The 26,583-nt window shown below is 34.4% G+C and overlaps 1 protein-coding gene across 1 annotated transcript in view; it reads right to left on the bottom strand.

The window, feature by feature from the left end:
• MALRD1 (MAM and LDL receptor class A domain containing 1) overlaps positions 1–26,583 on the bottom strand; it is a 638,500-nt gene that overhangs the window by 202,450 nt on the left and 409,467 nt on the right. Inside the window, exon 30 of the mRNA XM_082385765.1 lies at positions 15,448–15,631. Coding sequence (XP_082241891.1) covers positions 15,448–15,631 — 184 coding nt within the window. The remainder of the gene's footprint in view (positions 1–15,447; positions 15,632–26,583) is intronic.

Here is a 26,583-nt window from a genome sequence, read left to right as displayed (position 1 = left end):
GATACTGAACCATCTTGGCATCACTGGAACGAATCCCACTCGATCATGGTGTATAATCCTTTTACTGTGTTGCTGAATTCAGTTTGCTAATATTTTGTTGAGGATTTTTGTGTCTATACTCATCAGTGATATTGGCCTGTAATTTTCTTTTTGTGTGATGTCTTTGTCTGGTTTTGGTATCAGGGTGATACTGGCTTCTTAAAATGAGTTTGAAAGCATTCCTTCCTCTTCAATTTTTTTTTGAATAGCTTGAGAAGAAAAGGTGTTATATCTTCTTAAAAGTTTGGTAGAATTCACCTGTGAAGCCATCTTTTCATGTACTTTTGTTGTTGTTGTTTTTTATTGCTGATTCAACTTTATTACTGGTAACTGACCTATTCATATTTCCTTTTTCTTCCTGATTCAGTCTTGGGAGACTGTATGTTTTAAGGAATTTATCCATTTCTTCTAGGTTGTCCATTTCATTGGAGTTTAATTGTTCATAGTACTCTAACGATCATTTGTATTTCTATGGTGCTGGTTGTTAACTTCTCTTTCATTTCTGATTTTATTTTACTTATTTATTTTTTTAAATAAATAAATAAATTTATTTATTTTTGGCTGCGTTGGGTCTTCATTGCTGCATGTGGGCTTTCTCTAGTAGTGGCAAGCGGGGGCTACTCTGCAGTGTGCAGGCTTCTCATTGCGGTGGCTTCTCTTGTTGTGGAGCATGGACTCTAGGCGCACGGGCTTCAGTAGTTGCGGCATGCAGGCTCAGTAGCTGTGGCACACAGGCTTAGTTGCTCCGCAGCATGTGGGATCTTCCCAGACCAGGGCTGGAACCCGTGTCCCCTGCATTGGCAGGTGGATTCTTAACCACTGTGCCACCAGGGAAGTCCCCATTTCTGATTTTATTAATTTGGGTGTTCTTTCTTTTTTCTTGATGAGTCTGGCTAAAGATTTAACAATTTTATTTGTCTTTTCAAAGAACCAGCTCTTTGTTTCACTGATCTTTTCTTTTTTTTTTTTTAGTTCCTATTTCATCTATTTCTGATCTCTATTATTTCTTTCTTTCTACTAACTTTAGGTTTTGTTTATTCTTCTTTTTCTAGTTCTCTTAGATGTATGGTTATATTGTTTACTTGAGAATTTTCTTGTTTCTTGAGGTAGGTCTGTATCGCTATAAATGTCCTTCCTGGAACTGCTTTTGCTGTGTCTCATAGATCCTGGATTGTTGTGTTTCCATTTTCATTTGTCTCCAGGTATTTTTTTTTTTAATTTCCTCTTTGATTTTTTCAGTGACCCATTGGTTGTTTAGTAACATGTAAAGTATGCTTGAATCATGTGGTGAATAAACTTATTTTATCACAAATAATTGACAAAGGTATATTAAAATTATTTGTTTCAAATTTCTCACATCTTTGAGTATATTATGTTTAAAAAGGAGCCACTAAATGGAAGAGTAAAAAGGATTACTAATAGTGTCTTTTTAAGTCTTGTTACATAAATCATTCTTGGATATTATTCCCACAAATTGAGAGAATGAATAATTCTACTGACTATATTGTAATAAATGCTTTTATAAGTCAAGTGGTTTCTAATTTGTCGCTTCCAAAAATTTGAACAGTGACTTCGTTTTCAGATGCTAGATCAAAAAATAATTTTTGATTATAAAATATTGTGATTTTTGACTTATATTTTTGGCAATCCAGTTCAAGCACTTGAAGGACGATGCTGTAACAAAATTCAGTCTTAACAAACATCACAATCTTATGTGAATAAGGTGTCTTAGCACTTATTTCAGTAAAAGCAAAAATTAGAAATAGAATTAAATTCTTTCTTATTCTAGGAATATTCATTCATAAATACATAAAATTGAGGTAACGAATGAGTCACAGTTTCATGTGTAGTGAAGAATCTCAAAAATACTTTAGCTAAAAAAGAAGCAAGTCACCAAAAATACATACAATTTTACAGTATGACTCTATTTACATAAAGTATGAAACTGGACAAAATTAAATAATATGATTTAGGAATATAGTTATGCCAAAACTAAAATTAAATTCAAGAAGATGATTATCATAAAAGGCAGGGTAATGATTTCCTCTAGCGGAAAAATATATGATTGGAGAAGTGCATATAAGGATTTCCGAAGTACAGGTAATAAGCATAATTTCTGTAGAGTAACTTGGGGGAATCATTTTATTTTAATATTAAGCTAAAAATACACATTTAAAATACACTTTTATAGTATAATAAGGGCTCATATAGCTGGCTGCACATTAGAATTATCTGAAGCTTTAAAAATTATGGATGCCTGGAGCTCACATCCAGAGATAATGATTTAATTGGTCTGGAATGGGGCCTGGGAAGAGATATTCTTTTAAGCTCCCCTAGAGATTTTCGTGTGAGGCCAGAGTTAAGGGCCACAAACATTGATGCATTTCACAATAGGAAGTAAACCTGGTTAAAAAAAAAGAAAGAAAAAGAAAAAAGAAAGAGTGGGGGAAAAGAGAGAGAGAGAGAGAGAAAGAGGTTGACCAATCCTGGAAAGTTGGAGATTCTGAATTTTTCAGATCATCTAAACACTGGGGCTATGTTTTATGCCTTTTTGAAGGCCTCCATATGCTTTACTGAGCATACGTTATGTTCTCATGATCTCTTTCAGACATTGCATAACGTATTGGGCAATTGCATCCAATGCTCAAAGAAAGCTGTATTCCACTCAACTTCATTTCAATGTGTTTATAATATTTAATATATGAGATAACTTTCAATGATTCAACCCATAAAAATATATCTAGGCATAAAATAACACACTAAAATGACCTAGAAATATATTAACAAGAGTAAAAAATCAATTAATGAATAATAAAATTATTGATTAATACTTTCATATTTTGTTTTCTTTTTTTATTAGTTCAACCAACACATTTAGCTTTTTATAGATTAAAAGACCCTTTTAATACTTTGGGCTATGCTTATATTTAAAGCAGTTAAGGAAATGAAAGCATCACCCTTCCAAATGAATTCCCATGAGTCTTTGATAATCAGGATAATCACCTAATTCCACATTTTAATTTCCACTAGATTGGGACAATTAAGAGAATCCTAATTAACCACTAAGAACTAAACAACTGAAATGAATGTAGGGTGTTCCCTCAGTGCAAAGTACAACAGATTAAAAAAGAAAAGAATAGATTACAATACTAGGAAAGTAAAATGTACCAGCATGTTGCAAAGGAAAAAGCAAACAAACAAACAAACAATCTTACAGTGACTTTTCTTTCTGGTAGAACACTTGGGAAGAAGGAATAACCAAAAATATAAAGCATAATTAAAGTTAATAAAAATATATGTGGTGATGAAATAGTATGGTTCAAGAACATTTAAATATAAGCACCAAAATGTAAAGATGGAAAACAGAAAGAAACATGAAGAGTATTTAATCTCAGGGTGTTTCTTAAGCTAAACAACAAAGCAAACTTATAAAGTAAAATCTTGATTAAATTAGATTAAATAAATTGGATGAGGATGTTTTCATCAAAAGTACCATAAACAATATCAAAAGACAATAAAAAGCAAGAAAAGCATACTTATATTTTATCTTATAAAAGAATGTTTATATAATTAGTGAAGAAAAAGCATGTCCAAATCCATACAAGAAGCAAACAGCTCAACAGAAATTTTTGACAAGGAAATGAATGGGCAGTTCTCAAAAGATGAAATGTGAATGACCAACGACAGGCTTACTGGTTTAAAGAAAAAGACTTAACTGCATTATTAACCACATATGTAAATTAAAATGCTATATCATTTCACCTACTAAATTAGAAAAAAACTCCTTGCAGAAATCGAATGAAAACCGATGTTGAGCAGGATTTAAAGAAATAGATAAATTAATTTATCTAAACTAAAAAGTGAAAGCAATCTTGATGGAAGAGATGGGGGTTTAAGAAAGGTTCAAGGTGTTGAATTATGGAGACAGGCGAACATGGCCAAAGGCTGAGGAGAACTAAGCAATAAGCAACCTTAACAGGTGGCATGTGAAGAAACAGCAAACAACAGCAGATGAAGGGTTGCCAGTAGAAATTTACATTTTAATAATCATTCTTATTGACATTATATATTAAAGTCATAATTTTGTATACCCTTAGGCTGGGATATTACCTGGTAGGAACTGGTGGTAGGCTAGTCATTCTCTAAACAAATGTCCATTTCCTTCCTCATCCTTAGTTTTGAATAAACACATTTCCTAGATTTCCTTCCAGTTTGACCATGCAACAAAATTTTGGCTAATTAGTTATAGGTGGAATTGATGTGCAACAGCTTCAAGGAAACCTTTTAAAGGACAGTTGGTATGTGCCCTTTGCTTTTTTCTCCTACCTTATTTTTTTCCTGCCAGCTGGGAGGTTGACATCATGACTGGAACTAAAGCATCCATCCTGAACTAGTGTCTCCCCCGACTAGTTCATTCAGCCATCTTCCCCTCTCTATTTCTGTTGCAATACTCTAGCGCAATTTATTACTTTTTACCTACTCCATTAGACCAGCCATCTATTGGAATAACCAACTCATCTGTGTACTTATTTGTGGAGGTATTGTTTTAGTACTTGTTGAATGAATACTATTCTAAGAATACGTGTTCAGTGAGTCGAGAGTGGACTTGTTTACCCCACTCCCTTCATCTGATGACTCCCCCTCATCCCCTCATCCATATGGTCTCCAAGGTGGGAGCTCAGTAGGCATGTTTGTACATATCCCTGACGTCAGACTAGTTAACTAGTCTGAAGATGGCTGTTTGACCCAAGATAGGTCAATTGTAATCATCTACCAGAGAATTTAGAAATATAACTAATGGGTTTTTGCAACAGTGTTTTGAGGCTCTTGAATCCTGCAGTGTAGTCACATTTTCTGCCTATGTATGGTGAAGCATAGAAAGCTGGTTCCACAGAGAGGGGCCCGAAACAGATGTGCAGAGGGAAGCAGTTAAAAGAGACAAGAGGCACAGAAAGATCACAGCTCAAGTTCCCTCTTTTCAATCCCTGGTTTTAGAACCTTCCTGAAGCTGAACTGCGCTCCTGAGCTTGGGTTTACTGAGGTTCCTCATACCCTTAAATAAACTCTTTATATTTGACGCTACTGGCGATTAAACTCGACCTAATTAAACTAGAGGCTTCCCAGAAATGATCATGAGGATGTATAAAGACTGAAAGGCCAAAAAGTAAATGAGTGGAAAGAAATCCAAACCACACTTTTTTTTTTTTTTTTGCTGAGCTCCTTCCTGACCTTTTAATCAACAGTTTAAAACTGTATTTCCCAGTTCCTCTGAGGTAACTTTCCAAACAATGTGTGTGACTCATTTTGCTCAAATCCCTCAAGAATCCCTTCTGTATTAAACATCTTTATTCCCTTCTTAAAAGAGATGTGCTGGGTCTAGTTTCATGATGTCAACCACAATGGTAGGTGTTCAACATATATTAGTTTCCTTCTATTGTCTTGAAGTTCATGTATGCTACGCAGGTCTCTGTAAAACAGTGAAGTTTGTATGCAACTAATCAGCAAAGGAATTAAGTCAATACAACACAGAATTTGTGTGGATGCCTGCATGATTCTTCCCTCTACAGTAATGTCTTGTGCCTCCAAGGCATAGCAGATGAGAGGGAAGGACACTAACACAGCTGAGCCGGAGAGCCACAGAAGAATGACGGGCTGTTGAGTATGCACCTCAGCCCGTCTTTCTTTTCTCTGTTTCTCCACATGCTCTCTTTTGGAAATGCTTATTTGTTGTATGTTTTTAAAAATTTTTCCTGGTCTTTTGTCACTTTTCCCATGTCTCCATAATTCAACAACCTTAAACTCTTGTTTACACCACCCTTTCATCAAGATTCCTTGCATCGCACCCTACCCACCTTTTTATGTAAAGTAGTACATTTGCTGAAAAGTTCCTCTATTAGGATTTTAAAATGCTTTAAACTGTGCCTGTATTTTTATTATGGTTGCTTTTGCTTATACTAGTGCTATATAGCTCAGTTATCTATGCTTATAGTGGTTTGACCTAATCCTGTTTTCCCATAAGCCCTTTTATGTGATCATTCAAAATAGGTGATTTTTTAGAAACTCATGCATGCCTCTGTGTATATGTATGTGTGTGTGTGTTTCATCAAATAGATAAAAAATTGGTTTCTGGTCCTGGCCTAATATTTGTGCATGTATAAATACCTGTGGATTTAGTTGAAACCTATTTATGTTTGAACCACCTGGATATAAATTTATTGAGTTCCACATCTACTTATTTTGAGTACACCTGTAGCTTGTATATCCTATATATATATATATATATATATATATATATATATATATATATATATATATATATATATACATTTGTTTCAGGACTGAAGAGTTTATCTTTCAATAGTGTAATGAAAAAAATATATATATATCAGTGTAAAATGGAAGTCTCATTGATAAACATTAATATTCATTTTGATTAGAAAATAATTAATAAAACATAATTCAGTAAAAATTGAAATGCCATATTGTCACAAATTCTCTATGTAATGGTCTTACTGACCTAGATATTAAGTGGGGAAATGTTCATTGTAATTGAAACAAATTCTACTTAGAAATTGCATGAATAGAGGATAATGTTAGGATCCAGATTTACAGTAGCCTTCATTTGAACCTAGGGACATTTCAAGGGCTGTTTAAGGCTTACTAAAACGTATGCTCAAGTAATTATATTTTCTTAATATTATGAACGAGCCAAGTTATATCATTGTGCTTGATTATAATCAAGTATAATCACATTAATTATAATATTCAGTTTATCACTATGATATGATTACAGTTACACCTTTAAATGTAGACCTTTTGACATTGAAATGCTAATTTTATAAAGATTATTGAAAGATAAAGTAATATCTGATATTTTCTAGGTATGTAATAATGGTTGCCTTGAACACAACATTAAAGTAATTAGATCCATTCATGGTTTTGATTTTTTAATTTAAAATCGCTGATTAAAGATATAATAAACTAAATTACTTAGTCCTATTGTCTAAAATATGGTCATGGAACCAGGAATAAGAATCTATTCCCTGATTTTATGAGAAGCAAATAACTTGGCTCTCAGGCTTAATGAAGAACAATGTTGTTGGTTGACCATGACAAGGAAGTCTCTCCACTGAGGCCTGGCTCAAATCAACTCAAGCAGTAAAGCAAAGTGAGGGCTACAGCTGTCAATGACTGGAAGGAGAGGGTTGATGCCACAAGGACTTTCTCTACTTATTGGTTTTGAATTTTGTTTAGTGTGGACTTCATTTTCTGACTATTTTCCCCGTAAGACTGGAGCTAGGGATGCTGTTAGATGTTCTCTCTTAACATATTTGGAGTATTAGAATCTGAAGGGTACATATATTTTTTATATCATAGCCTTAACTGTAAATAATATTCTTCTATTTAAGGTAGGAAATTGCACGGTGTGTTAGTTAGATCTGACTAGATTATAAGACACTTAAAAAATAATCTCCATATCTCAAAAACACCATTTTTTTGGGTCACTTGCTATATATGTCTAAAACAAGTTGGCAGAGGGACTTTCCTCTGCAAACTCAAGGGGACCAGGCAGATGTAGACACATCACCTGGAAAGTGAGGTGTCCTCTACCACAGCAGCAGAAGGGAGACCAGGTGGGTTGTACACCAGCTTGGAAATGCTTCAACCTGGAAGTGACACATCTCACTTCCTCACAGCACTCTGGCCAGAGCTTTTTTACACAGATCCACCTACCTGAAAGGGTCTGGGACACATGGGTCCCAGAAATGGATATTTCGAAAATAGTAAATATCTCTATAACGTACAATGGTAGGTTTAAAAATTTTGTAATAATTTGTTTATAAATCAATGAATTGAGATCACCATTCTTCCCTTTTGATAAAGAATTAAACTTTTGAATCAATAAAAATTAGTTACCTTTCTTTGACTGAAAAGTCAAAATGCTTAATTTCTGCATAATATACGGTATATACTTAGTAAATATGCATTTATGTATGGATGGATATCTTATTGATACTGATATGTAAGTTGGGAGAGGAATATAATCAGGATATATATTAATTATAATGAAATATTTTTAAGCATGACTTTGATACTTTTTGTTAATCAAGAAAAGATATTTGCAGAAATGTAAAGTAGTTACTTCAAGTTAAGACTACTTTTTCATAGTCTTTTTCAGGACTATTTGAGAACCACTGGGCATTTCACCAGCCAACAGATAAAGTTTCACAGAAAGTATCAGGTTTAATTTAGAGATATGAATTGGCTCTGACATACAGAATATATTTAACAAATTACATCAATTCTTGGCAGAAATTTTTAGCCTTATGTACAAAAGGTGTTTAAGAAAACCTAGAATAAAAAGTTATATATAATCAGATAAAGAAAGAAACTGCTGTGAACTGGATCTCATTCAAATCCTATAACATCCGTTCACAAAGTTTGTTTTATTTTCCCTCCCTCCTCTTACTGAAAAACTTTCTGATCCAAAATAAAACAAGTCTGTAACAATGAAGACTGGTTGAACATTAAATTTTTAAAAAACAGGATATACCATGTTTAAAATATTTCAACTAGTGTTACTAAAACACATCATTGTTAGGAGTACAAGTGATATGTCTGATATTGCCTGTTTTCTTTCAAGAGCATTTGAAACTACTGGCAAACTAGATGTGGCAGGTGTTGTCTGATTGCTTTTACGCCATAGTATTCATCATGATTTTTGTAGTATTCTATGCTGTTACGGCTAAATATAGCTGTTTCTGTGCCATTAAGCATCAGTAAAGAAATCAAGCTGGCTGGTATTATTTAGCGTAACCTCTGGATCCCTCAATTTTCCAGAGTTGTAATGAAAATTAAATTAAACATGATGGTGAGGATTTCAATGATAATCATGTCTAACATTTACTGAGTAGTTACTACGAAGAGAGTTACTGTTCAAAGCTCTTGGCATATATTAACTTGTGAAATCCTCACAATTACCCTATAAAGTAGGTTCAATTTTTACTGCCATAAAGAAACTGAGATAAAGAGTTGATAAGCACTTATTCAAGGTCACACAGCAACTAAGTGGCAGAGACAGGATTTAAACCTAGGAAGCCAGAGTCTGCTTGCTTACCCTCTGTGCTGTGAGATGATCGTTAGTACAGAGCAGGTGTTTCTGATGACAAAGTTCTGCATGATGAGGCCCACTGCCATCTCCCCACCCTTACTTCCTTCTGCTCCAGCAAAACGCTCCCTCCTAGTAAGTCTGCCTTGCTGGTCCCGAGACCTGGAGTGCTTTTTTCAGGGCATTTGCGTGGTTGCCTCTTAGTACATTTAAGCCTTTGTTCAACTGTAACTTTCAGAGTCTGTTTCTGACTACTCTATCAGGGTAATAATTCTCCCTCACTTTCTCCCTATATCATTCACAGCACCTAATACTACATGACACAATATTACACATTACTTTGCCTATTGTCTGCATCAGTCAGCAGAATGTAACTCAATGAGGGATCTGTTCTGAATTTTCACACATATAACAAGATTTGAATAAATGTTTTCTATCAATCCATCTGTCTGCCCATCTATTTGTCCATCTATCTATCCATCCATCCATCCACCCATTCATCCATCATTTATGTACCCTTACATTATACAGCGCTACATATTATCTAGCCATTAGTTATTAAAAATAAAAGTCACTTTTAATTATTTCTTTAGGGTGAGATATTTATTTTTTCTACTGACTATCATCTTCCTTTCTTTTTTCTTTTCTGACACACATTTACTTTAAAAGGAAACTGTGGGAGACCTAAATGCAGCACTTGGAACACTCACGTGTTGAGAAGAAATACAGCTTTTCATCTAAACTAACTGAAGAAACTAAGTTTTGAAGTCACTCCACAGGGTTCTGTGTATAGATTTATGTATTTGTGAACTCTGTATAGAGCAATCACTGTTTTGTGATCTCCCAAGTTCAGTTTAATTCAGAGTGATGCTGCCCTGAAATCATTATCATCAAGCCACTATTTTTCACTCCAAATCAATTACTGCTGACAGTACACTTAGGAGTCATACACACAGTTTTCAAGGGGTTACAATAAAAAGGAAAGTCTTTTCAAGTTATGTGTGAAGACAATGTACTAAACATCTGAAATTATAATGATTCTGTCTTCTCTTACTTTATCCCCAAGGTATTTCCTTCCTTTCACATTTAGGATTATCTAGGGAACATGATGTGCTTTGCTCTGTATGAATTTAGAGACAGACAGAGTAGCTACTGTGCTACTGTCTACTTAGAAGATTTTATTGACTTCTGGAAGCATTTGCTAGTCCCTGAATTATTTCTTCCTTTTCCCCCAATGGACAACTGGTCATCATTCAGTTGGATCTTCCAGATTTTTCAGTGGAAAAGGCAACGTCTTATAATGTTATTGGCTCCCACCCTGAGGTCCTGGGTTTACCAGTGTCTTGGAGACTGTTCACAGAGCAGTCCTGGCAGCAGAAGGCATGGTGACGGGGGAGAGGCACACGGGGAAGAGGAGGAAATGCCGGGCGTCAAGAAAGGGGCAGTGAGAGTGGAAATGGAAAAATCAGGAAAGCCAAACGCTGTGTGACACAGGCATTTCAGCCCTGCTCCGAGGAGGTGCACACAGTTCATTGCACAGAGTTTTCTGCAGGCTAGCCAAGCGATAAAGGCTTGCTGGACATGTGAACGGAACAGAACAAGCTTTTAAACGTTGATATGTTTAAAGGTGTTGTGCCTAGAACAATGTTAAGATTTTTGCCAATGTTATTCATCTATATTTTAGCCAAAAATATTCAGTGCTTTCTGTACCCCATGCATTCTTCAAAGTACTTCATATAAAGTAAATGATTTAATCCTTGTGAGAGTTCTTTGAGGTGGAAGCAGTATTCTCACCATTTTCCGGCTGAGAAAAATAAGACAAAGGAAGATTACGTAACTTACCTAAAACCATGGAGCAGGTACAAGTGGGTAAACCAGGATTTGCACCTAATGGTCTTGTTGCAAACCTGACATAAATGATATTTAGTATTAATAGTAGACTCAGTAAGTATCAGCTGGATGATTGTATGTAATAAATGATTGCACTTAATAACTAATGTTGATTGAAAATGAGTAACCATTTAAATTTAGAATTGGCACTTTTATAAATTACAGTGATGGAATATTCCTTTCCTCTCTATATGAATTCTCTTTCTACTTTTCTATTCCATAGAATGGTGGTTGCATTTTATAAGATTTTTGTACAAATCATGTTTAAATCAACTTGAATTTAAAAAGAGGAAATACTGAATTCATAATGTCACTTTGTAAAAATGAATAAGCTACTTGCTTCCAAAAAGGAGATATGCTTCTTAATGTATCTTTGGACAGAACAAAGATATGCCTATTCTTTTATTTCATTTTTCTTTTTAGAAAAATACGATAAATTTGATAGTAAATTGAAGATAGCACCATGATGTGTTCAGAATGCAAAGAAATAAAAAAGTGTATATCTAGCTTTATGTTGGCCATGTACTAAATATTATCTAATAAACTGAGTTATATGTTTTTGAATGGAAAGTAAAAAATAAATATGAAGCTCAAGTAGCTTTCTTATTTGCGGGTAAGGTAGATAACCATCAAATATATATCTCATCTATATCCTCTGCCTTCTCCACTTTCACTCTTAATCAATTTAAAACTTTGTTCTGCATTACTTTCAAGTCTAAAAAACTATGCAAAGATTACAGAGTTGTCAGAAAGTCCAAGAAAAATTTCAGAGGTAGTCTGTTAGGACCCTAAAAAGGATTATAAGTCTATAGATTCAATATAAATCTATAAAAAATATGATGATTTGCTTTTTGAAATTTTCTGGCTCTATTCCCCTCCAGCTCTTTGATGTGGGTCTTCACTATCCTTCATCTGTATTTAGTCTATTTAATTTTGATTCTACTCCCAGGGATGTTTTTATTTGTTTGTTCATTTTTTGTTTTGTTTTTGAATGCGGGCTACTGTCCTAGAAAGGAATCCTGATGGATCCATTTGAGTTTTCATGGGGTCTAGACTGCTCTAGCCCCACAGACCTAACCACAGACCCCTTGGACCCACTTATTCTAAAAGTGGGTGAAACCCCTCCCAGTTTTACCTGTCATTCTCAAACCACGTGACTGCATTTTTCCAGTGAATATCTGTTGGCCCTTTCATGATTCTTCTGGCTTCTCTCTTATAGACATAAACAGCATACAGATCCTGTTTATACTGGGTTTTATAGGGATGTATTTTCACTTAATTTTGTTGCATACGTTTTCCATAGCTTATAGGCTTTGTTAACTAGGCTTTGACTTTTTAAAAAAATTTATTTAAAATACTCTTTAAAAATTGAAGTATAATTTACATACCATTAAGTTCACCCATATAAACTTTACAATTTAATGGCTTTAGTATATTTATGAAGTTGTATTACAATCACAATAAAAATTTAGAATATTTTCATCACCCCATAAAGAAACCCCATATTCATTAGCAGTCACTCCCTACCCCATACTCTTTAGCCTTAAGTAACCACTAATCTACTTCTGTCTCTACATATCTGCTATCCTGGGCATTTCACATAAATGGTATCATACACTATGTGCTCTATTGTGATTGGCAGGATGTGACAGAGAAATGAACTGTCATTTTTTAAGTTCTTCATCTCAAGTGGGGAACAGCAACAATTCCATGATAGATTTTATGGTGACCTGTTTGCATATGATTTGAAGCTGGTTTCCTAATATGGGGCAATAAAGCACCACTTGAAAATATGGCATAGTTAATAATAATGATGATGGAATATAACAATAAAATGTAATACATAAATTTTACTATGTGCCAAGACTATTCTAAGCACTTCTCATATATTAACATATTTAACATTCACAGAAATCTATGACGGAAGTGCTATCTTTATCAACCCCATTTTATTGATGAAGAAACTGAGGCAAAGTGAAATGAAGAAACTCACCCAAGCTAGTCGGTGGCAGAGCCAGATTCCACATCCAGGTAGTCTGACTGGACACCTTGTTCCTAACCACTATTCTACACTGCCTCTCTGATGTTTAGGTGTTTTGTCAGATACCATTCTCTTCCAAATTGGCTATACTAGAAAACAACATAGGGTAACTTATGCTCTAATTTGCTTCCTGTTACTCATTTTTCACAGCACTGCTATTTTACTGGCATATGATTTAAAACTAGGGGGACAAAAAAAATCATTGTTTTTTAGTTCCAAACATAGTCTTTTAAACTTTTGCAAAATACTTTTTTTTCCTATCTTAACTAAAACATAATTTGAAAATCCTCATTATTTGTAGCAGGCTAGCTATTTAAAAAATGGTTACTTCTTCCTAAAATATATTCGACATACAGTTGACCATATTCACTACAATTAACAAAAATTTGCCTTTTTTATTTATGACAAAGAAAGCCTTAAAGTAATATATCACTAAATGTATAAGACATTAAATTATTAGTCAGTATGGTGAATGTTTTTTTTTTTTTTTAAACTTTTGGGTTTATTTATTTATTTATTTATTTATTTTTTGGCTGTGTTGGGTCTTCGTTTCTGTGCGTGGGCTTTCTCCAGTTGTGGCGAGCGGGGGCCACTCTTCATCGCGGTGCGCGGGCCTCTCATTATCGCGGCCTCTCTTGTTGTGAAGCACAGGCTCCAGACGCGCAGGCTCAGTAGTTGTGGCTCACGGGCCTAGTTGCTCCACGGCATGTGGGATCCTCCCAGACCAGGGCTCGAACCCGTGTCCCCTGCATTGGCAGGCAGATTCTCAACCACTGCGCCACCAGGGAAGCCCAGTATGGTGAATGTTTGATCAACTTGAACGAAATGAGTTATAATCATGTAAATTTTCACAGGACTTTAAGAAGGGAAAGAAACGAAGGGAAAGAAACAGTCCACATTTCTACATGAAACTTGGCAGAGCTGGGATAATAACTCTCAGTTTTCTTCTGCCCTGAATCAGCCCATCCAAGAATCATTCTGCTTCCCTTGAGAGGAAAAGAATCTCTCCTGTTTAATAAAAGCTTCTTTCTTTCTAAAAATCTTAGAAAAAGCTTTGAAGAATTTTTCCTTTTGAACTTACCAGAATCATTTATAAGTTGAGTAACAAACTCTAATAGAAATTTAGCATATTACTAGGAAAGTTACTAGAAAAGAGTTTAAAAAGCACGTTCTAAGATACCTTTTCATGATTATATTTTCAGATCCCATTTTCTGTGGTCCAGGAACCCTCTCCTAAACATCTCCAAGCCCAAACCCTGTCTTTTGCTTGACATAAATACCTAGGGCTCTGTGTTCCCTGTGCTCACCTAGGGCGCATGAATTCTGATTTTATGTAATATATACGTACCTATGTATATGTGTGTGTATGTATGTGTATATGTATGCATGTATGTATATATATATATAGTAGCTGAATATCAGCCGCCTTTGCTGGAAACATGGTGGGGTGTGTGGGAGAGACTCAAACTCCAAAAGACTGACTTCTAAGCAGAATCCTTTTCACCAGCCCTGGTCATAAAGAGAGCAAATGCTTTAACAGCACCAAAAACCAAAGTCACATTTTTGAACTGCCTTGGTGTAGTGATATTTTAATATGAAAGCAGCAACAGAATTAAACAGCATTCAGGTTTAGCTCTTCAGTCCCAGGGGCTTGCCTCTAAGTGAGTCAGTGTAAGAAACCACAGAAGGCATATCTTTCATGGGCAGGATATATCACACTGTACTATTTTGGAAATCAGATAGAATGACTCCTCAGAAAGAAACTTTGCCAGCTGTGAAACTGTACAAATGTATTTATAATTATTTTTGACATTTTCTGGGTAGTTTTGTAAAGAAAATCTAAGTGTAATTATACTTCACATTTAGAAGCATGATAAATGATAGCATATTTTTTCAAGTTACTATTCACTTGCTAGGGTAGCATTTTAAATTCCTTAAGCATAGCTCTCAATTTAAGTTCTGCTTGAATTATACCTGGTTGTATGTATTTCTTATATATCCACTAACTTCCAGCTTTCTAACCCTTTTTACTGATTCATTTAAAATTAATTAAATTACATAAATGTATGTGAATATTAGGCTTATATTTTAAATTTTGTTGAAAATTAATTCAAAGGACAACACTTCTGCATGTTAGAAAGGGGATGATGCAGAAGGAAGAGAGGAATTACTTGTGTAATTAAAGGAAGGAAAAACTATTATCTCTTAACATGTAACTAAGTTCAACCATTATGAAATTATCTCTTTCGATTGATTTTTATATATGTACAAAATACGTAACTGCAGAACAATTTATAAATATGAAGCAAAGATAAAATGGCTAGATTATAAATGTGCTTCCAAATGGCAGCGCTTTCCAGAAACTTACCAGTCATGCAGTTTTCAAATTCAATGTCATCAATTGCAGCTCCTCCTCCCAGATCCCTTGTTCTGATACCTTGAAATATGACTTCAAAATTCCTTAACTTTCCTAGAAGGATGACAGCCTTTTGCCAATGATCACCAGAGTTCTGCTTACTTTCTTGCCATACTTTTGATAGTCCTTTCTCTGTCTGAAGGTAAAGAAGTTTGCATTAGGCAAATAATTAAACACAAAAGAAGGAAAAAACAACAACAATTATTTAGAACAGAAGCATTTGATCAGTGAAAACTGATTTAAAAAACTGATAATATTCATGATATACTTTACCTCATCAAAACAGAGGCTCATTAATCTACTAAGTATTCCCAAAAGCAATACAGCAAGATTAGCAGTAAACTTGTTTCGCTATTTTCAGAGACATCATTATTAGAAAGTGGCCTACTCAGTTAAATCCACTTCTCCTTGCTTGCACACAAAATTCTCAATGGATATTTGATGGAATCTGAACAGTTTACAGAAGCCCTGGGTTTACAGCTCTAGGTACCCTTCCCACCAACTTTCTACTCACATTCTTGAATCATTGGTATTGCACCTTCCTTTACAGAGCTTAAATAACTTACATAAGGAAAGAGAAAAGAGTGATAAGAGGAGGAATACGTGGGAGAAATCACATATCCCTGATGGATATGATAAGAAATTGTGAAGTGAATTGAGCACAGAGGGCAAGTGATCATTTCTAGGACCAGATTTCAAAAATTCGATTATATGATTATATGATTTTGGATATGTATAAAATTCTACTATAATTATTATATGAGCACCAACAATAATTATTTTATACCAAATTATTCAATGGTAAAGGAAAAATTAATTTTCTAAGAAAACTTGTTTAAATATCTCCTCTTGAGACAAAAGTTTCCTTCAGCAACAGAATACAAAGAAACTATAAGGGATGCACGCATGCACAGTTGGGGCAAATTATGAACAATAAGATACAAAAAGACTGAAACCCAACTGCCACTTCTGAGGTGCCAGGAGCAAAAGCAGGGGACTGTGCATGATTCCTGCACACAGCACCACCAAGGGGGTGGGCAGACCACCTAAGCAATTCCTCCAGCCCGACCCCATACCCTCACGCCATTAAGGGACCCCCCCCCCCCCAGGGAGCGAGCAAGGGAACCTGGCACTTGTTTTCGCTCGCTTGTGCTGTATCATGAGTCCCAATAAAGCCTTGCCTGAATTTCTTGTCTGACCTCTTATCAATTTCTATTGATTAAAGAGTTCAAGAACCTGGGTCAGTAACACTCTGAATGTCTAAGGTTGGTCTGCTAGCAGTACAATATTCTAATATATGAACAATCCTGGTATAACATGACATGACATGACAAGATATGACATGACATGTAGCATAACCCTAATGACACAAAAAAATGATACCAACAGTAAAACAGAATATAAGTCAGTCGAGCACAAGGACAAGGCTTAGACAGTATATGTTGCTCTTTGCTATTCTGGGCATAGCCCTTATTGGGAATTAGAGGTTAACACATCATGGTGATGGATATATAGCAAAGAAAGAGAAAAAATATATATAGAATTATGTTTATGGTTAGGCCCCCAAAATTAATATTTCAGGGTCCAGTATTGTGTTTTCATGATGAATTCACAAGTAAACTTTGTCACTGAAGCTTATAATCAAAACAGTGGAATAGAAGAGAATATTTAATGGAACGGCATCTAGAAAAGCAAGCAAGATGTTCCAATTGATTTATAGCACACAACTGTGATATACATAATCTACGGATTTTTTAAAAAAATGTACACTAAAGAAAAACAGAGAAATGCTTGAAGAGGGGATCCAAAAGAGTTACACATTCATAGATCCATGCTTTAGGGAAACTAATGTTAATAAATGTGGCTGACACCTTGTTCTGTTACGGGAGATACAGATCAATCAAGCGGCTCTTCTGTAGAATAACAGAGAGAAAGTAGAACTCTGTATCAGTTACTCTAAAACTAACTTTGCAAAACAACTAACAGTGCATAGATAGAGCTTTCAACATCCTCCCCAAAACAGCAAACACATTTTTACACCCAGAGACACACGTAGCTTCTTCATTGAAGGGGATGGGAAAGTCACATCTAATTAATGGAATTTCGTATGTTTTTAATGACTAAGGAAGAGAAGCTTTTTCAACATTAGTCTTTGACTGCCAGTGATGTCTTAGTGATTTGGAACCAAAGGAATTATTAGTTAAATTAAAGATTAAAGTAGAGGGCATCTAACACTTAGCACTATAACAGGCATAGATAAAAGTCTGTTTTAATTAACAAACTTAATTCACTTTGCTAATTTTTCCTATTAGTCGGTTTCAGCAACTCATACACTATGCCAATCCCCAAAAGGGTTTTCAACAAAGAAGGTTGTGTGATCACTTTAACCAATAAAATACAAACCATTTCTTTACTCTGACAACTGGCTTTCTAATAAATGAGATTTAAATAATATACTCATTGTCGTTTTATGTGGTAGGAAAAAAAATGAGGGTTAAGTCTTCAGAAAACCAACCATGGATCAACCTAATGATGGGTTATTGTAATATATCATTCTAATATATTTGCTCTCATTCAACTCTGGATATAACATACCAAATCATATTCCTATAATTATCAAAAGTACTAATCCAAATGTGCAATGGAGATTTATTTATTTATTGACCTATCCAGCCAGTGCTTTTCATCATTTATTCAGCAAATATTTGATGCTCACACAGTTGCCATATACTACATTAGACACCAGGAATAAGAAGGTGAAAAGAGAGGAAGCCTACCCTGTGATGGTAATCATTTAATAGAGGTGAGCTATAAAAGTGAATTACCATAAAATTACTATAGAAACATAAAACAGAGCAACTTTTAAAGAAGTGGTTATATATCCATTCCCCCAACTGTTGTTCTGCACACATTGTTGCTTTATTTAGTTAAAATTCTGATACCAATTCTTTCTAAATACTTTAAGAAAGAGAAAAATCTCTCAATTCCAACCATGGCTTTGCTACTGCCCAAGGATACATTTATTGCGTTCATGTGGTTGTTACATTTAAGAACCCAAGGCAGTAAACATTTGAAAAGTGAGTAAACACACTAATAACTGTAAAAAATAGACATTAATACAATAATGGTTAAGTTATAGAAATTGAAAAAATACTTTCTTCTTAGAATTCAACATTTTACACAACTTTGAATTTATTTCCCAAAAGTATTATGCATATCGATGATTTACCTTATGTATTGCATATTTGTTTTGGCAGTATGCTTGTCTTCCTGCTTTATGCCAGTCTCATTCCCTTTGGGTTATGTAAAGAAAGGCAATAAAAAATGCTAAAAAGATAGAGCCACTTCAAGTTATAGATATGTATTAATGGAGTATAGCCACTTGGAATTTGTTTCATATGTTTGAGGTAAAGATATAAATTTTCCCCAAATTATGAACCAATATTTCCAAAACCAATTGATCAAAACTCTTTCCTCCACTGACACCTTTAACATATATTGAACCTGTTTCTACAGTTTCTTGATGAATTTCTGATTTCTATTCCTCCATCAATGTCATACTTATTAAGCCACTAGACTTTCTTCTTCTGGGAAGATTTGAGTGGACTTCCTTTTCTATATTCCTCCTGCTATGAACAACTAAAACCCCTGGAGATCATACATAATTATGTATAAACAGAAGAAGACTCTGAAAAGTGGAGAGAAGGCAGATTAGCTAGGGAGCTTGGGACTCAAGGGAGCACAAGGTGGTGAGTTTCCTAGCTTTTCCTTTTGCATCATATATTCCAAAATTGACACAAAAATCTGACAACCTGGAAATGAAACATGAGCAGACTACTTTCTTTAGCCAAGGGACCAGGAAAGGGGAAGTCCAGCGAGAATGAAAATATTTAGATAATAATAGCTCTACAACAGTCAAATACCATAGAAAAATTACTATCTGACCCCCACTCCCAATAGCAAAGGCTGACCAGAGAGCCTAGACTTTCACCTATATCATGCCCCAAGGGCCCCAAGACCTCTCCTCCCAAGATTTTTTTTAAATGAAGGAAAACTAAAAGAATACATCACCTGTAGACCTACCCTAAATGAATGGTGAAAGGAACATTTTAAACAGAAAGAAAATGATAAAAAAAAGAAATCTTGGAACACCAGGAAGGAAGAAAAAATAGCAAAAATATTAGTAAATACAACAAAATTTCCTTATCCTCTTTAATTTCTAAGTTATATTTGATTGGTTAAGAAAAAATTAAAACACTGTCTAGTATGATTCTAAATGTATATAAAGGAAATAATTAAGGCATAAATATTATAAATGGGTGAGAATAAAGACATGTAAAGGGAGTTAAGCTTTCTACACTTGAGTTGGTTAAATCTTAATGTTATAATTTAATAGGTCACATTTTTATCCTCAATTTTTTTTTATTCTTTTGGTTTTCTCATACATTCACTCTCCCAAATGAATCTTAGAATAATTTAATGCATAACTGAAATACTTAAATATTGAATTATTTTACCCTGAGATATCATTTATGTTTCATCTTGTTTAGGTCTCTTTTTATGCTACTAACTAAAATTTTATAGTCTTTAATATAAATAACTTAACACTTATTATAAATTTATCTCTAGATATATTACAGTGTGTGTTATAATGGTGATACTTCTCCATTATGGTTTTCGGACTACTGATAATACAAAGAAACAATCATATTGTCAGGATGGTGAGCTAACAATGGCTGGTGGCTCCATCACCCACTATCAATCCTGAAAAACTACAGAATCTACTGGGATGGATGGATTTGGGGAACAGTAAAAGGAAAAGAAAGGGGGGGGAAGGAAGGAAGGATGGAAGGAAGAAAGGGAGGGAGGGAGGGAAGGAGGGAAGGAGGGAAGGAGGGAGGAAGGAAGAAAAGAAAGAAGAAAGAAAGAAAGAGACAAAAACTGAGAAACACCTGGGAAGGCTATACGTTGTCTTGAACACCGGTGTCGAATAGTGGGGGTGGTGATGGTGGTGGTTTGCAGCAGTCTGGGGAAGAAGGTGGCTGGAAATAGCAATAAGAGTGTAGGTTGTAGTCGAGAGCTCCTGTATGGTCATGTTTTCCTTCCTCCTTGCTTGGAACAATGATTGCCAGACTCTTCAGAAAACAGTAATTCAACTTCAGGCTGTAATATCTGTGAGGTATCAAAGCAGTTAAAAATCCTGCTCAAATGAAGAGGTGATAAGTCCCCTCTTCCTACCCAATTCCCCTTCAAATTCTTAGGGGTGTGAATTACAATCTACAGAGTTTGCCACCTACACTTCTGCTTCCAATATTTAAAGGTTCAAATGATGATAGGAGAAGAGATGCTGCCCAGTGGCAACTAATGGAAGAGATCAATAGTTGTTTTGTGGTCCTTAGGTCTCTCTGCTGTAAGGCTCACCCTTCATTCACATTTCCTTAAATTCACCTGGATGGACACAGGCAAAGGGCTGGTATTCTGCTTTTTCCTAAATCACCAGAGAGCACCTCACATTACTATAGATGCAAGAGTTCACAGGCCAAAGTAACTAGACTCTAAGAGGCCAAATATCTACTAAAGGATGACAATAAACTGAACAACATATAACATCTAAAGCAGAATTTTAAAAACAGATGGAATCAGAGTTTTAACAGGCTTTGTGCAAGGTTTCCTTTGCTGGGCAAAAGTTTTTAAGTTTAATTAGGTCCCATTTGTTTATTTTTGTTTTTATTTTCATTATTCTAGGAGATGGATCCAAAAAAATATTGCTGTGATTTATGTCAAAGAGTGTTCTGCCTAGTTTTCCTCTAGTTTTATAGTATTCGGTCTTGCATTTAGGTCTTTAATCTATTTTCAGTTTATTTTTGTATATGGTGCTAGAGAATGTTCTAACTTCTTGGATAATGATGCCTTTTAAGATACGACAAAACACCAAGGACATGCTCTATGAAAAAAATAATTGTTAAACTGGAGTTCATTAAAATTAGAAACTTCTAGCCTGTGAAAGGCAAAATCAAAAGAATTAGAGACAAGCCACAAACTGGGGGAAAATATTTGCAAAAAATACTTCTCAGAAAGACTGTTATCCAAAATACACAAAAACGCTTAAAACTCAACAATAAAACAAACAACCTGATTTAAAAATAGGGCGAAGACCTTAACAGATACCCCTCCAAGGATGATATACAAATAGCAAATACACATATAAAAGGATGCCCCACATTATATGTCATTAGAGAAAAGCAAATTAAAACAGTAATGATATACTACTGCACATATGAGAAAGGCCAAAATCCAGATCACTGACAACACCAAATGCTGGTAAGGAAGTAGAGCAACAGGAATTCTCAAATTGCTAGTGGAAATGCCAAATGCCAAATAGCAGAGCTACTTTGGAAGACATTTTGGCAGCTTCTTACAAAACTAGTCATACTCTTATCATATGATCCAGCAATCTCACTCCTGGGTATTTATCCAAAGATTGCAAACTTATTCCCATACAAAAACTTGCACATGGATGTTTATAGCAACTTTATTCATAAATTATGCCAAAACTCAGAAGAAACCAAGATGTCCTTCAGTAGGTGAATGGATAAATAAACTGTGGTGCATTCATACAATGGAATGTTTTTTTTCAGCGCTAAAATGAAATGAGCCATCAAGCCATGGAGGAAACGTAAATGCATATTACTAAGTGAAAAATGCCAATCTGGAAAAGCTAGGAAAGGCAAAATCATGGAGACAATAAAAGGATCAGTGGTCACCAGCAGGAGGGGGAGAAGAGATGAAGAGACAAAGCACATAGGATTTTTAGGACAGTGAAAATACTCTGCATGGTATTACATATACCACTATAAACTTTTGTCCATACCCATAGAATGTACAACACCAAGAGTGAACCCTAAAGTAATGGACTTTGGGTGACGATGATGTATCCAAGTAGGTTTAATATACTTAGTAAAAAAATGTACCATTTTGGTGAGTGATGTTGATCATGAGGGAGGCAGGGAGTAGATGGGAAATCTCATTTGTTGTAAACCTAAAATTGTTCTTTAAAAAATAGTTCTTTTTTTTAAAAAAAGAAACTACCAGAAATCTTAAGGAAGTTTAAGAAGTAGTTGGAATGGGTAATTTGAGAACATGAAGGATTGAGGGATATTAAAAAAATAATTGATTTCAGAAAAAAACTGAACTAGGATTGAAACTTCTAGAAGCCAAATATGAGATATGAAAGATGAAATGGAATTATTATCTCAAAATACAGTATGTGTCATACTGATGTGCCTCCAGGCTCTGAAGTCAGACAGTCAGGTTTAAACCTGAGCTCTGCCCCTACTAGCAGTTATTTCATCTATAAAATGGAGAGTAAATGTGTTTATCTCACAGCATTGCTGTGAGGATTAAAATAAGGAATGTTAACAGAGAACCTACATTAGTTGTTGATATTATATTGTAATAATATTTATTATTAACAAATGCAAAAATGCTAAATGCAAAAATAAAAAGAATTAAACATTATGAGTGAAAAGATAAGAGACGTGAGTAGATTTAGAAAGTCCACATTTGAATGCAAGAGTTCCAGGAAAAAAGAGAGAACAGATTTTGGAGGAGCAATAATCAGAAAGAACAATAAAAGAAAATTTCTGAGATAGGAACAACTCAAGATTTTAAGATCAAGGCACTTCCTGGTGAAATCTCTAAACTCAGAGTTTAAAAGAAAATGTCTCAAACTTCCAGAAATAGGAAGTAGTTTACTTACAAAAAGTGAGAATTATATTGGTAATCAGGGTCCTCTCAACTAAAATATTAAATATAGAAAACAGTGGAGCAAAATTTTCAGGCTTCTGAGGAAAACAAAGCAGAAGCAAAAGAAAACAAAGGATAAACAAAAATGGTGATCCTAGAACCTACACCTAAGCCAACAGATCTGTGTTAACTACAAAGGTAAAAGCATAAAAATTGTGTTCCTGTCCTTTTGAGGTGCTTGTCATTTATTCCTGCTGTGGAAATGTCTAGAACAAATCACACTGCCTTTGCCAATATTCATAGCACCTCTAATGTTAGAAGGATCATTATATTCACTCTAATATACTCCTCTAGAATACCACTGCCATGAAAATTGTCATGACATTCTGGAAAAGCCAGAACTATAGAGATGGTAAACATATCAGTGGCTGCCAGTGATTCAGGGTGTGGGAAGGGAATTGAATAGGTAAAGCATAGGGGATTTTTTAAGGCCATGAAACTTTTCTGTAGAGCATTATAATGGTAAATGTAAGACACTGAGCATTTGTCAAAACCCACAGAATTTTACAGTAAGAAAGTAACCTTAATGTATGCAATTAAAAAAACATCTTTAGGAGGTTGCAATATCCCAGGAAGGAAGGCAAAATGTGACCAAACTATATAAATGTATTACAAATGTATGAAACAAGGTCATTGAGGTTAAGACTCATGTCTATTGCAACAGAAAAATGATATTAAGGAAAAATAGAAGATCTGAATAAAGTATGGACTTCAGTCACTAATAATGTATTATATTGGTTCATTAATTGTGACAAACGTGTCATCCTAATGTAAGATATTAATAATAGGGGGAACTTGGGTGTGGAGTATACAGGAACTCTCTGTGCAATCTTTGAAACAATTACATGAATCTAAAACTATTCTAAAATAAAACATTTAAATAACTGCCATTTAAAAATATATAAATGTATATATTTATATGAAAATATATAGTGTACTTCCCATGAGTAACTAAAAATTATCAAGTCAAATTTGAGAAAGTCAGAAAAAGTAAGAACTATAAGAACTATTTGATCTCCACTCATTTTTAAGCTAACAGAGCACAGCTTCCAAATATTCCACTTAAACAAAACTTTCTTTTTGTGTTTGGCATGTTCGTGAGTTATTTTTGCTATTAACTTTTTTTGAAATTTCATCAACTTTTTAAAAATTAAAAATGCTTTTAAATAAACATAATGCTCACAAAAGATTAAGCACATAAATGATACATTAAAAAGATGCAATGTCATACAGGAATCATTCTGAACCAAACAACAACAACAAAGTCATTTAATACATGTTTGGTCCTAAATCACTGGTATAGAAACCAAATTTTGTCTTCTGCCTCTAGATAAGACTAAAATATTGATTAATGATGCCACATGGTATTAAAACCCTTCATTGCCATAATAAAATATTTTTAAATATCTTTTAAGAAATGGAAAGGAGTGGCTAGAATTTAGTATAATATCTGTATCTAGCAGATAAATATTTACAATTCTTTAAATCATCTAAATATTAAGTATTTGAAAAAGTAAATACTAGAAATTTATAGTCTTTAAACCTCCAAACATTTTCAAATGTTTAAAGTTTATATATAGTTTAATCCTATTTTGAATTTTCAAAACTAGAATGAAATCAAGTACAGGCTATTTTAAATGTACATCAAATCTCTTCCACAGAAATATCTTGCAAACAGCTATTTTTCTGGGAGTAAAATCTGTGGTCAGTGGCTCTTGTGTTTACAGGAGGTTTTCTGCCCCGACGGAATGATTTTGAAGTTTTGACTAATATGCTCACCGAATAGACACGTGTGGTTTTAGACGTACATTCATTGAAAACGTTTTAAACAGTATGTCCTCATGTTTTCCTAGAATAATGTTCCTTTAAATTTAAAACATTTATTTCTTGATAATTTTCTTTAAAATTTTAGGCAATCTGATATGGGGATCTTAGACAATGTAGGCAGTTTAATGCAAAGCATAGAGATCAGTAAAGCTGCAGTTGTATAATTTCTTACAATCACTTTTTTTTTTTTTTTTTACCATTCCAATCTTTCTGTTTTCCAGGGTTTCCAACTACAGAATCATAACCTCATTTACACTGTACAAGATAGTTTAGTTTCTCTTTCATTCATACACATACACAAATTTGATATGTATATTTCCCAGTATGAGTGATTATCTTTTTCCTTTCAAATGTCACCTTGGAGAAGTCTTCCCAGGACCTTCAGGGTGGGTTCCATTCTCACTCATATGGCATCACCCTGCTTTAATGTTTATTGCACTTTCACCTCTCATTTTCCAATATCATCTCGTGTTTTAATTATTTCAATAATTCTTCACTGTCTGTCTTCACCACTACAATTTAAAGTCCATGAGGACAAGAAGCTTCTCCATCTTATTAACCTCTGCATCTCCCATGCCTAAAACAAGTTTGGCATTGTGTAGGCACTAAAAAAGCATTTGCTTAATCAATGAATACATACTTAATTCAAACTGGTGAATTAAGATGTTGCATGGAATTGTTAGTTCTAGCTGAAAATTGGCTTCTTTATAAAAATTCTACTGGATTTCAGATTCTTTTTCTGATGTAGGTAAAAACTAGTTTTAATGGGTTTACATTGCATAGCTTGTCATAACAAACATTTAAAAATTCACTAACAGATATGTTCTCTAAACAGTGAGTTACTATATTCATAGAGGTAATTTCCTCAGACATACTGTAATTGTTTTAAATCTTAGTTGATACAAAAAGGAGTAAGAATTATTTATAATAAGAAATAGGCTGTGGAGCTGTTTGTTCTGACAAAGTTACATTCAGAATGAGTCTTGCAAGGTCTTTACTCACTTTAAAGAAAGGGCTCGCTAACCCAATTAAGCTTCCCAATCTATGATGTTCAAGGTGATTTCCTACTTAGTGGTTGATGGCTTGTTTCTAGTGTCTTTCACACTACCTTTGGTTCCTGAAGGAGAAAAACATTCATATGGTTGAACATAGAAGAACAATGGGAAAAAATTTAAAATGAGGAGCATTTAGGAAGCATCTGACAGGAAGAATAAGAAGAGGTGGCAGCAAGGTCTGGAGCAGAATGTCAGTCATGAATGACTGTATGGCACGCTGCCATTCATGAGGGTTGATAACCACTCGATGCAAACAGAACAGCATTTTATGACAAAATTATTGGACATAACTCAGCTCACTGTCTTCCTCCAGGGGTGGGGAATAATGAGAGAGAAAATAAAACAAATATATGTGTGTGAAACAGCAAATGTGTACAAAGCAATGGCAAACCTCAAGGTA

This window comes from Balaenoptera borealis, assembly GCF_965194805.1.
Source record: "Balaenoptera borealis genome assembly, chromosome: 3".
NCBI classification, from domain to species: Eukaryota; Metazoa; Chordata; class Mammalia; order Artiodactyla; family Balaenopteridae; genus Balaenoptera; species Balaenoptera borealis.
Note: the sequence above shows the minus strand (reverse complement) of the source record. Positions and strands in the feature narration are given on the sequence as shown.